Genomic DNA, 13,878 nt, shown 5'->3' with positions numbered 1-13,878 from the left:
GAGTTCTGAACCTCTAGAAGTTACAAACTCAGTACTTTTCCTTGGATTACCCTCCATCACCCTCTTTTGAAAGCATTTACGTAAGGCTTTAACAAACTTTAAACTGCACTCTTCAACTCCACAACTTTCATCAATCTGCTTTAACTTGCCTCTGCCCTCTCTGGGTAAATTCTTAGATAAAATAATCTAAAAAGCCGATCAAGTGCAGAAGATACATACACCAATTGCAGCCAAAAGCAACATGAAGGAACTGTAAAGCTGGTTGTGTTTAGCTTTTAAAACTCTTGAAAGCAGTATGGCACTTCTACCTGCTCATAGTACAATTACAAAATAGTAGATTATACAAAGCAAACATTCTTATCTTATATTTATATGCTGTATGTACTTCAAGAACAGACTATGGGGACAACCACTTCGAGAATTTATTTTAAATATCACCCCTTGATTTAAGTAAATCTTCCTACCTGACTCACAGAATTCCAACACACTTCTGCTATTACTGGAGCAAACCTCTTGTGTCATGGGATAGTACTCAGAAATTTCTATTCTGCATGCAATTTCTGCTTTGAGATCTGAAAACAGGTATTAAAAGGTGCCATAAATGAACCATATATTGCTTTTTCCTGTCAAAGCATTTTTATCCTTTCAATCTTTTAAATGAGTCTACATAATACATTATTATGAAAAATGACAGTTATGCCTAGTAACCCTAAATACCATAGATGATCAGAGCAGTGGTCAGTCTTGTCTCTTAAAGGTGCAGAAAAAAACCCCACAATATAGTATAGTCACTATCTGAAGTATTAAAAGCTCTTATGACTACAGTAATGTGATTTCTGGAACAAGTAGGCAGCCTAAATGTAATTTACCAGGAGTCTGTGTATGTAGATTCTCTTGATACTGAAAAGGACTAAAATGGAACAGAAAAGAGTAATAGTTTCATGACTGTGTACAAAATCCTCAAACCTCTGCAGTGAGGGCTGGGTCATTCAGCTTGGAATATGGCATGTGTGTACTAAATGTACCAGAGGAATGCACATGAAATTGCTGTGGTCAAATGATACACTTTTAAAAGTTTTGTGTTTATCTGAGTTGAGATAAGAACAGTCTAGTAACTAAGGTATACCACAAAACCACTGCTGCTACCACCAATAATAATAATGATAAGGGAAATAACAAGGGAAAAGAATACAATGGCTCACCACGCACCTACCGATACCCAGCCTGACCTGAGCAGTGATCTAGCCCTTCTGGGTAACTGCCCCCACTTTTACATCCTGGGCACGACTTGCTGTGGTATGGAACACCTCTTTGGTAAGTTTGGGTCAGGTGCCTGTCTCTGCTTCCTCCCGGCTTCCCCTCCTCCCTGACACAGCATGAGACTCACAAAGTCCTTGGTCAGAGTAAACATGACTTAGCAACAACTAAAAACATCAGTGTTATCAGCGCTGTTCCCAGGCCGAAAGTCAAAACCACAGCACTGTACCAGCTACCTAAGAAGGAGAAAAATGACTGCTACTGCTGAACCCAGGACACAGGCTCTCCAAAGAAGTGGTTTTCCTCACTTGCCAAAACCAATGCAAACTGGCCTGTTTTAATAAAAATTAAAAAATCTCAGGCTTTTTTTTTTCAACTACACAAAATACTGTCATAGATGTCAGTTCAATAGCAAATAATTGTCATTCAAGTTGTAGTTATTTGTAGTATATAAGCATTTCGTAACATTTCTCCAATTCCTGTAAAGAAATTACTACTGTCATTTACAATATTCCTCTTACCCATGGAAATATTTAACCCTTTTTTTCCAGAAAACTTCTTTTGTGTTTGCAATTACAATGTAATACAAGCAATTTTTACGGTATGACTATACTGCATACAATCCTTTTAAGGATGCCTCTGAAAGTAAATTTAATTACAGATAAGAAAACAAAACACTAATTATATTCACGGTACACTAGATATCATGAATCATGGCTAGTGTCACATTTGTTTCCAAGATTACAACACAACTATAGATTGCATAAAATGACAAATAGTTTATTTCCCCTTGGCTACTTGAGGAGACATTTCTAATACTCAGAAATTTGGGTATAGCACAATTCATAGTTTCATACAGAGAAATTCTCATTTCATGGTCTGTGATGTAATTCCTAAGTGAACTGAATATGAAAGAGCTAGATTGTGTAAAATGTGTGCAAATGAAATGAAAATCAGGTCAAGCATCACCTTCTTTGATCACCTCTTTGCACATGTCTTCATCAGCCATAGTTTCTGGAGCTAAATTTAACAACTCCTTCAGTTCCAAGTATGATGGACTATTAACAGAATCTGATCTGCCATTGCTGGGTGTGCAGAATTCTAACTCAATAGGCAGCATGAAATACTGAAAAATATCAATCACAACAGAATGGTAAATAAATTCTCTTTGATGTTACTATACATACAAAGCTTTTTTAAAATTCTGAAATAACTTGAATTGTAAACCAATCTAAGAGCTTTTAAGTAAGAAGTCATATGACATTTACACAGCATACACAAAGCTTTGCTTAATATAGAAAAAAAAAACTGTTATAGTATTTCAAATTGAGTCAGTGGAGTCAGACTGGATACAAATTTAAAGTTTCCAATCAAGTAAAATCCTCATTTATTTAATTGAAGTTTTGACTCTTTTTTTAGAATTTTGAGAAATTGGCCAAAAACCAGATTTGACTTCTTTTTTTAAAAGAACCCAAGCTGGCCCCCCAAATACCAGAACCTGTCCTGGAACTCTCCCTTTCCCATGGATATACCATGGCTTCCTGCTCTGGTTCATTTTTATTCTTCATGTAACAAGTACCTTTATAAAACTACTAACACATCAGGTCCCAGGAGAAACACCTGATTAGAGTGCAGATTCCTGACAATGGCATCCAAGAATTAAAAAACCCCACAAATAATACCAGTGTTTTCTAAATTTGGAAATATGAAGGCTACAAATATTTGGCAAGTATGAAAATAATTCAGACAAATTACTTGCAAATGAATAAACACTTACGTGTAACAAAGTAACCAATAATACAACAGTTAGTAAGAAACAACATGATGATACCTCTTCATCTTTTACAGATATGGTGCAGAAATTCTCTTTAATCCCCTGCAATTCTTTTTTACTCTCTTCCATCTCCATTTCATTTTGGAAAGTCAAACATTCCCTTTAAAAGATCATAAAATAAAGCAAGTAACTTCTTTGTATCACTTCACATCTAGACTGAAAGTCTTAGCAGTAGCTTTGATGAGCATATTTGTGGTAGAAGTTATTTTTCTCTACATCCACCTTTTTCTAAGAAAGCAATTCCAAGCAATGCTGTATCAATCTGTGCAATTAACTAAAATTACTTTCCAAGAAATAGTACATTATATGCAGAACAGAATCACCTAATATTGGGACCTGCCTTAAAACATTAAAAAAAAAAAAAAAAAGAAGAGTTGAAACTGTTCATCATCTCAACAAGTAAGTCTCATAATGTAAAAACACTTTCTGAATTTTCTTCTAATGGCAGGTTTTTCTGCTATATACAAAATGCCTGTGATCCGTAACACTGACATAACTTATGTTTTGTCACCTTTAATTTCTGTGGAACGCTTCAGCACCAAAGAAGGCAGATTGTGCTCAATATTAATTAAAAAGAAAACCAGAAGTTCATACTCTGGTTTGACAAACTTTTAAGAGGCCAAGAAGGAAAACTCAGCAGTAAGGCTACTATTTGCCTTGCAAAGCAAGGATGAAAGCAGAACAGGGGTAAGGATTTTTCAAGCAGAACGAAAACAGTTAATCAGGCTTGCCTCTCGTGACCATTACAGTCACTAAACGTACACTGACTTTTTAGGGGGATAGCTTCCTCATCAGTCCCTGACACTACTATTTTTCTGCGCATTTTTTCAGTGCTCCAAAACGAAGATCCGAACCACATTTCACGCTTGCAGAATGTAAAAATGACATAATTTAAAAAAATACTGTTTTCTTAAATAATGCATATAAATTTCATGCTACTCATTTTTGTAAGTAAGAAGAAAAGCTGAAGTCTTTATCCATAGCAAATATAAACTAGTTGAAAAGTTAACATGCACAGAAGATGATAAAATGTTAATGGCATTACACACAGACTATTATTTATGTTCAATGTTATACAGCAATTTGTTGATACCTGAAAACATTCTCTTCTGCTAAACTCTGTCCTTCAGAATCTAAAAGGGGATCTTTCACTAAAAAAAAATGTAGTCTGCTCAGAAGTACAGATGAAGAAGGCAGATTTTTACGAAAATTTTCAAGGTTATCAATAAAAAGAAGTTCCTCTTCCATATATAAATCTGAAGGAAAATAAGAAAAAATACAGTAACAATCAACATAATCAGAATTCTCAGACTAAACAGAGGCAACTGCTGGAACATTATAAATGTCAGCAAAACAATAACTACTATAGCTTTGGTTTTCTTTTCCTTTTTCTTTTGTCTTATATAGCACCCGTTAGAAAGAAAAGGTACTTTTCATTCCCTTGCTTGTATTGTAAAGCACAATAAAGTAACTTTTGAGGCAGATTTTGGCTGAGAAACTTAACTCAGTGCAATTTTTAAAGTAGAAATGAGGCAGTCTCACCATACACTAAAACTAAGCTAAATCTAAGACTAAACACAGATTCTCTAATTCTGAAGCAACAAAAAATTACTTACAGAATGAGGAGACAACAAATGTAGGTTATAAATTATTATGATTTCGAAAAAGATGACATTATGGACCTTTATTTCTTTTGAGTTTAAACAACTACTCTCCATGAGACAGAACTGAAGCATTAATCATAACTCTGTTGAAATCCTTTATATTGGCAATATAATACACACACACATATTACAAATATATATATTACATATAGAAGGGGAAAAGGAGGTTTTTTATTCTTCTTACTTATTTTTTGCTCACATGGAAGCCTTGTGACTCCCACATCCCCCTTTCACGCCCTGGATGACTCCCTGTCTGTAATAACCCTCCTTTCCTTCCTAATGGATGGAAATAATAAATACTAATTATGATTAGCCTAAACTGTTTTATGCTGCTGACACAAACAGATCCCCATAAAGAAATCTATGAATTAAAAAATAAATGCCTCATTATAAAACGCCTCTGTTTAATGAGATGAACAGCTCAGGAGAGGCCACTAAAGCTTCTAATACCCTATAAAGCTTAAAGTTCCTCCACTGAAAAAACTGGCATATTTTATTACACAATTTACAAAGCCCCTGATCTATTGTTCTTCCTTTTCTTCAGGCAACCATGAAAGCAAAGTAGGAAGCACCTCAATATTCAGGCTAGTGGTTGGAAAATTAGGTGCTAAAATCAACCAGAAAATAAAGAATGCTTCAATGACATAAACTCAATCATGCTATGCTCAAATAATATCTCATTTTTGTTAATACCGCATCATAACTCCTAAAATCCTAACACTAAAGCAGATCAAATAATACACAACTTTGCCCTGGACTTGCATTTACTGCTCTAATTTAACTATATGGTTAATTTTTAAAATATCCATTCATATTGTATCTTTTTATTGTAAATGGCTCTAGTACTGAGTGTGTAAAAAAAATGAGGGTTTTTTTCAATTAATCTCACTCTAATGTGATTCAAATATTTAAATAAGTGCATTTCTTTGTTAGTTTTAACACATTTTAACCTGTTACTTCCCAGGAAAGCATGCCCATGCAAGAATGCACTTTCACATGTACTGAAGTGCCCTCCTGAAGCACAACAGACGCAGTCACATACCTAACTGCTTTCCTAATACACAATTTTACAACTGGTGTAATACACAGAGTCTGAAATTCACAAATGCCAGTGTTTGAAAGCCATAGCAAACTGAACTGAGTTGCCACTTCATGACTTTAGGAAGTGCAGTTCCACATGCTGTAATAAATTTATTTTTCAGGCTTGCAGCTTGAATGCAATGTCATCACTTTCTTTGATTCAGTAATTTTTGATCAGCAAAGCACTGAAGAACTTTAACAGGCTTGAGCACATGCTCAATTTCTTTATCAACCAGGGAGCAAATATGCAGTTCATGTTTGAATGGGAGGTTTCACTGCCACTGCTATCATGTGCTAGTGTAAAGATAGCACTTTTGAGCTCAATGCTATAAAGATGGCTTTTTCTCACTGTGACCCCTCTCTCATAATAAACTATGCAAAACAGTTTTTGCAAACTGAACCAAATTAAGTTTTTAACTGTTCCATTCAATGTGCTTCACACTTCACAGGTTTTCATTCTCTTACTGTTTCCCACTGCTGTAGTCCAGTAATACTTTACTAGATACATTTTAAATGTGTGCGTAACCTATTACATTAAACTTCACAACCCTACTGGAAACTTTCTTTTGCTTTAAACAAAAGCCTTTGAATAATACAACTCTTAGTAAGTATTATATGCATTATTTCTTACATTACACCTCAAAAAGTGAAATGACTGAAGAAATTGTTTTATTCTCTGAAAGGAGTAACAGGGTGATATTAACAGAAATAACCAGGGAACATTTTAATATGCACAAGATGGTAGAAAAAAAATCTCCTGCACTAATAAAATCAGCTATTTAGAATTTGAATATAACCTTCCTCTATCACAAAAACAGATTTTAAATGATAATTATAAATCTCGTATCATGTTCTTTCTTATTTTTTAGAAAACACAGGTTAGATAATTATGTCGTATCACCCACAATATTCCACTTCTAATAATTTTATCACTAAGTTTCATGTTTTCACACTCTCTGTATATATCTTCATGTCTATAGTGAAACCTAGTTAGGGCTGTTAGCAGACTAGCTGGCATTAATTAGCAGGTTCTCAATGACACAAAACAGGTTGCAAATCTTTCTGAATGGCAGCTTTGTTAGAGTTAATACTTTCCTCAAATCTCAACAGACTTTTGCTATCATTTCCTTCTTAAATGCAAAGAAAGTCAGAGAAAGGGTTGGCAGTAATACACTGGTTACACTGACAGGTAATTATTGATCTGCTAATTCAATAAATCAGTCACCAGAACAGTGAACAATTTAACATTCTCCCATAAAACCCAAACCAGACTATTTAGCATGCCTGTTTATGTGCAATAAAAATCTGTAACTTCAAAAAATATAAAACATTTTATGAAATTTATACTTTTTTTTATTTTCAGACTCCTGTCCATAAAAATTCAGCTCTCTTGATTGTCACCAAGTAAGTCACAGCTAAGACATGGGAAAGCATCTGAATTATTTTTATGCTTTTTGTAAGCACCCTATAGAGAAAGCTTATTAATTATTGAAACCTTCTGCATATGCCACCTAACTCTGAAAAAAAATCTGGTAATTACTTAACAATGGTTGACATTCAAGAATTGCTTATTCCAAGCTCAAGAGCGGAACATCCCGACACGTAGGAAGTCAAGGAAGAGGGCCAAGAGACCTGCGTGGCTAAATAAGGAACTGCTGGGTATGCTCAAGTGGAAGAGGAGAGTTTATAGGTCATGGAAGGAGGGGCTGGCCACTTGGGAGGAATATAAGGCTGCTGCTAGAGGATGTAGGAAGGCAGCTAGGATGGCTAAGGCCTCCTTAGAATTAAATCTGGCGAGAGGGGTCAAAGACAACAGAAAGAGCTTTTTCAAATACATGGCTGATAAAACTAACACCAGAGGCAAGGTAGGCCCACTGGTGAACGGGATGGGTGCCCTGGTGACAGAAGATACAGAGATGGCAGAGTTATTGAATGCCTTCTTTGTCTCTGTCTACTCTGCTGGAGGCAGTCCTGAAGAGCCCTGTACTCCTGAGACCTCAGATGAAGTCAGGTCACTGGAGCAGTTTGCCTTAGTCGACGAGGAATGGGTTAGGGACCAGTTGAGCAATCTGGGCATCCATAAATCCATGGGTCCAGATGGGATGCACCCGCGGGTGCTGAGGGAACTGGCGGAAGTCATTGCTAGACCACTCTCCATCATCTTTACCAAGTCTTGGGAAACGGGAGAGGTGCCTGAGGACTGGAGGAAAGCAAATGTCACTCCAGTCTTCAAAAAGGGCAAGAAGGAGGACCCGGGTAACTATAGACCGGTCAGCCTCACCTCCATCCCTGGGAAAGTGATGGAACACCTTATCCTTGATGCCATCTTAAGGCATGTCAAGGATAAGAGGGTTATGAGGGGCAGTCAACATGGCTTTACCAAGGGGAAGACATGCTTGACCAACCTCATAGCCTTTTATGAGGAAATAACATTGTGGATGGATGATGGCAGAGCGGTGGACGTGGTCTACCTTGACTTCAGCAAAGCATTTAACACAGTCTCCCACAGCATCTTCATAGCTAAATTGAGGAAGTGTGGCCTGGATGATCAGGTAGTGAGGTGGACTGCAAACTGGCTGAAGGACAGAAGCCAGAGAGTTGTAGTCTATGGGGCGGAGTCCAGTTGGAGGCCTGTATCTAGTGGAGTGCCTCAAGGGTCAGTATTGGGACCAGTATTATTTAATATATTCATCAATGATTTAGATGAGGGAATTGAGTGTACTGTCAGCAAGTTTGCTGATGACACTAAGCTGGGAGGAGTGGCTGACCCGCCAGAAGGCTGTGTTGCCATCCAGCGGGACCTGGACAGGCTGGAGAGTTGGGCAGGGAGAAACTTGATGAAATATAACAAGGGAAAGTGTAGAGTCCTGCATCTGGGCAGGAACAACCCCAGGTTCCAGTATAGGTTGGGGAACGATCTGTTAGAGAGTAGTGTAGGGGAGACGGACCTGGGGGTCCTAGTGGACGGCAGGATGACCATGAGCCAACACTGTGCCCTTGTGGCCAAGAAGGCCAATGGCATCCTGGGGTGTATTAGAAGGGGGGTGGTCAGTAGGTCGAGAGAGGTCCTCCTTCCCCTCTACTCTGCCCTGGTGAGACCGCATCTGGAATATTGTGTCCAGTTCTGGGCCCCTCAGTTCAAGAAGGACAGGGACCTGCTGGAGAGAGTCCAGCGCAGGGCAACTAAGATGATTAAGGGAGTGGAGCATCTCCCTTATGAGGAAAGGCTGAGGGAGCTGGGTCTCTATAGTTTGGAGAAGAGGAGACTGAGGGATGACCTTATTAGTGTATATAAATATATAAAGGGGGAGTGTCACGAGGATGAAGCCAGGCTCTTCTCAGTGGCAAACAACGATAGGACAAGGGGTAATGGGTATAAACTGGAACACAAGAGGTTCCACTTAAACTTGAGAAGAAACTTCTTCTCAGTGAGGGTGACAGAACACTGGAACAGGCTGCCCAGGGGGGGTTGTGGAGTCTCCTTCTCTGGAGACATTCAAAACCTGCCTGGACACATTCCTGTGTAACCTTATCTAGGTATTCCTGCTCCGGCAGGGGGATTGGACTAGATGATCTTTTGAGGTCCCTTCCAATCTCTAACATACTGTGATACTGTGATACTGTGAGATGAATTAAGATTACTGTCTTTCAATTATTAACTGTAATATATTTGTGTTGTTGATAGTATGTTCCTACTAAATGTTATCTTGTACAATATTGTATCAAGAACCACCTGCCTCCTTTGTGTGACCGTGGAAAAAAGGTCTTAGCAAATGATTACTTTCCTTTTCTAAAATAATATAATTGACATATATTAAACCCCCCAAACCAATCAACCAACCAACCAATCAAAAAAACCCCAACAAAACCAAACCAACAAAAAACCCCCTAATGTATTAAAAATATTACTTATTATAAATAATATTATTCAGAATAATAAATCATAATACAGTTGAATCAAACACTCAATATTTTGCTTTCTGTGATCATACTTCACAACATCTATTAGGGAGATATTAAACATAAAATTTCTGAAAACACATAGGAACACTACTCAATTTGAACTATCTTCATCCCTGCAACAAAGCAGAAACTGCTTACTTTCCGTCCCTAACATGGTAAAAGAACACGCCATAAGGACCTAATTTTATTGAGTTACAAAATATCTTTGCATTTTGATCACTGCCAGCAAGATCTACTTACTGTGATACTTGCTGCCACCTTCTGCCATATATTTGATCAGTCTGAAACTTTTTCTGGCTTGCACTATCTTGAATCGTTAAAACAAGCCCTGCTTCTAAAGGGAGTAAATTGCTATTAAATGGTTATAATTTCTGCAATTGCAAAGGCTGTGATAACCCAAATGATTTCTTCAATGCCTACAGGTCATGCACAAAAAATTATGGATGTTAACAAGCTGACTCCACTAAATGTTAGAAAACACTGAATTAAAAACTTTACCTTGCCATTGTTTTTTATACTCATTGTCATAGTCAGTCTTCAAATATTTCTCTTGGGTTGATTCTTCCTTAAAAGCATCTTTTGTAAGTAAAAAAAGTTGTTCTATGTCAGTCTGAGAGAAGGGATTTGAACTTGGAATAAATTCTATTAATTCGTTATTAGTATTGAACTCTACAGAGCAGACAGGTTTCCTGAAAAGCAGAAAAACATATCTGATACTTAAGTTGTTATAAAAGCACTGTCATAACTTCTCTGACTCCCCAGTGAATCAACAGCACTCAAAAAGGTACTCTAAGAACTTTGATAATCACTGTGTTCACTGAAGAAAAACGGAAATTACTGAATTGTTATCACTATTCACTAGGTACATGGTCAAATGACACATTTAATTCTTCCCCAGGAAAAAGTGCTCTAAGTTTAACTCCAGCACTAAACCGAAAAAAAGGATAATTTCTGAAAAAAAAAAAAAGCATCAAACCTACTGATGTCATAATATTTATAACAAAAATTTGCTGCTGGGTTAAACACAGTCATGTTTTAATAATTGTGCAAAAATTGATAGTAACGGCAACAGGGAAAAGACAGGATAAATGAAGAAACAAAGACACTTCATTTTCCTGTCGCTTTCCATATTCATCTCAATATTACTTTTATTTTCCAGAAAAAAAAAAACCCAACCAAAACCCAACAGAAAGCTTACCAAAAAATAACAAAATCAATTCACTACAGAAAAAAAACCCCACACAACACAGTCTTGAGCTAATTACAGGTATTGAACCTAATGTTCTAATTTCAGAATTAGTATATGAGCGCACCTCTGAATTTCAGTACAGACCTTCATGTACAGGCAACAATAGCAAGGATTCTCTATTACACATCCTAAAAAAATCAACTATTTTAAAATATTTTTAATATGTTTTAAACACGTTTAAAACAACATAGTTCAAAAGTTAATTTTGAAACTTCAAGTAGTATAGTTCACAAGCAATAATTACACAGTGTTGATAATAATTAAGATCCAAACTTTTAACATAGCATGAGCCTTTTAAAAATCTAAGAACCTTAGAACATTTTGCCAAATTACACATAGGCCAACTTCACTGAAATTGATGGATTTCCCTATACTTTATAGATAGATCATGCCTAAGTGAACTGCTGATTTGAGACTACATGGGCCAGCCTTTTAGAGTCAACCCCGTGTTCTGGAAAAAAGGTAAATATTTTAAATTCAGACTAGTCCTACAGCTATGCTTGTACAGTTTTTTGAACACAGAAGGCACTACATTAGATTTAATGTATTTAGCTTCTATTAGATCTTTACAATATGAAGTTAAACTTTCAGCAGTGTCTTTGAAATACAGACAGTTGAGTCCCATCATCAAAATAAGCACGTGAACTAACTGCATGTACTAAAGCTAGTAAAATGGTTTATCCAATTAAATATTTTGGCAGTTTCTAGGAATTACAAATTCACTTCCTTATCTCCTTTCCTGCCAGGCATCCTCTCATCTCTGCCTAGGCAGTCTGTGTCTCCTCAGTGTTTTTCTCCCTCAGTGTTTCTCTCCTACTTGTTTCTTGTCCTCTTAGTTTTTCAGCCTCTCTAAGGACATATTAGGCTCCCTGGCACTTCGACCCAGTCTTCTCTAATATAGCAGTCCACTTCACTGACCTGATTGATCAGTTTCTCACACTCCTCACTAGCTTACACAAAGAACTTTTAACAAAAAAAGATTTAAAAAAATCCCAAACACAAAAAGCCCAAGTTGACAAACTTACATGAAAGTATCACCCCTCCTGATCTAGTTGCCTAAATTTTTATCACACAGACAAGCATAAAAAAGTCACACAAAGCCCCTGTTTAGTAGCATAAACTAGTGCCTACTGTTAGAACAGAATAAAGTAGTCTTCTGAGCAGAGTCTTAGAATAGTACGCATTGAACCTTGTGATAAGCAACACAAAGATACTGAATTCAATTACAACTGTATTACATATCAGCACATTTGGGAAATATTTTAGTAACTATTATGGCAAACTGTAAGTCTAGAATACTCACAAGATTTCACATATGCTGTTAGAAGTAGCCAAGATAGTGTATTTGTATTCAACTTGGGTTTTGTTAAATGGCCTACAGCCATGTGCTCCATAGTGAAGGTAACAGCACTGAACAATTTTCAATACTCAGTAAACCATAAGGTTTGGGGCGGGGGGAACTGTTTAGGATCACAGCTTTACCAAACACAGTACCCGGTAGGGTGTAACAATCTGTCAGTTTTTAAACAGGGTCAAAGTCCAGTTAAAAGTTTCCTAACATTTCAGTGACTTCCTTTATAACTTTCAACATTACGGTGACAGTTATTTTTAGTAGAACTTCCCCTTTTCTTTTGTGAAAAACAAAAGCACAGATAACTCAAATAGCCTCAGGTTTGGTCCTTTGGATCTAACATCTATGAATGTAACCAGCACATCACTGCATTTTTAAAGGAAACTATACGGAATTTGAGATTTTATGACAAAAAGGTAATTACAGAATGAATTGTATCTGAAATGATTCTGCCTTATAGTGAGCTTGAACAATAGGTTTAGGTTAAGATTTATAAATATCCTTCTTCAAATAGCTCATCTACAGTTATGAGAGGTAACAGTCTGAAAGACGGAGGGGGGAAAAGAGCCTCATGATGCATACAGATTTTTCAGAGACTTTCTGCAATGTCATAAATAGATTACATGACCACCACAAAAATGAGATAAAGAAGCAGAAAACTCAAGGAAAACATGATACTACTTTAAGTGAAAAAGCCACCTTTAAGCTCTTTGCTACAGCACTGGATGCTTGCTACTGTCAAAAAACTTCTCATGTTCTGTTATCACCACTACGTTATGATCCACAAAGTAACTGAATGGTATCATATATGGAATGATATCATAAAGGAATCATATATGTTTTTAACTTAAGGTTACTGACTTTTCCAGGAAATCTTCCACAGGTAAACTTTGCTTCCATTGATCCAGTACTGAAAGAGCAATCATGTTCTGTGTTGAAGTAACTGAGACAAAAAGGAAGAAAAAGAATCACACATAAAATATTTGTTTTTATAAATATTTATTGATCAAAACATTGCAGAGGCTGACCAAACTTTCCACAGGAAGTACAGAAGAAACTGTGCTATTAGTTTCCACTAGCAAAAGTAAATGCAAAACACCAGAAAGGTGCAAATACATTTTACCTCTAAGCTGGAACCCCTCCGCTTTTCCACATTGCAAAACCTCAGCATCATCTTTCAAACCTCTCCTAGCTAATCAGATTAAGTATTTTACTAATCTCTATTCACTGCTTTTCTTCCAGCACTCCATATCCAGACAGGAAGTTTTCCAGAGATCTATACAAGCTAATTAAATATCATCTCGTTTATTATGTCATACACAAATACCCATTACCAATTTGCTTCTACTCAGGCAATGACCACATTCTACCTGCAAGAGCTATATGAACTGACATACTGCTGCTTCCAGAAATAAAAGGGGTTGCTTTTTGCTGGTTTTTTTTGTTTGTTTGTTTTGTTTTGGAGAATTATATTATGCAC

The 13,878-nt window shown here is 36.6% G+C and overlaps 1 protein-coding gene across 1 annotated transcript in view; it reads right to left on the bottom strand.

Annotated features, from left to right (window-relative positions):
* SHOC1 (shortage in chiasmata 1) overlaps positions 1-13,339 on the bottom strand; it is a gene marked incomplete at its 3' end in the record, with an annotated part of 43,374 nt that extends 30,035 nt beyond the window's left edge. Inside the window, exons 1-5 of the mRNA XM_080638325.1 lie at positions 13,260-13,339; positions 10,297-10,487; positions 4,185-4,347; positions 3,089-3,191; positions 2,227-2,383 (exon numbers count right to left, since the gene is read on the bottom strand). Coding sequence (XP_080494451.1) covers positions 2,227-2,383; positions 3,089-3,191; positions 4,185-4,347; positions 10,297-10,487; positions 13,260-13,324 — 679 coding nt within the window. The 5' untranslated portion in view covers positions 13,325-13,339. The remainder of the gene's footprint in view (positions 1-2,226; positions 2,384-3,088; positions 3,192-4,184; positions 4,348-10,296; positions 10,488-13,259) is intronic.
* Positions 13,340-13,878: the final 539 nt, after the last annotated feature.

Source organism: Psittacula echo, assembly GCF_963264785.1.
Source record: "Psittacula echo genome assembly, chromosome: Z".
In the NCBI taxonomy this organism is placed as follows: domain Eukaryota; kingdom Metazoa; phylum Chordata; class Aves; order Psittaciformes; family Psittacidae; genus Psittacula; species Psittacula echo.
Note: the sequence above shows the minus strand (reverse complement) of the source record. Positions and strands in the feature narration are given on the sequence as shown.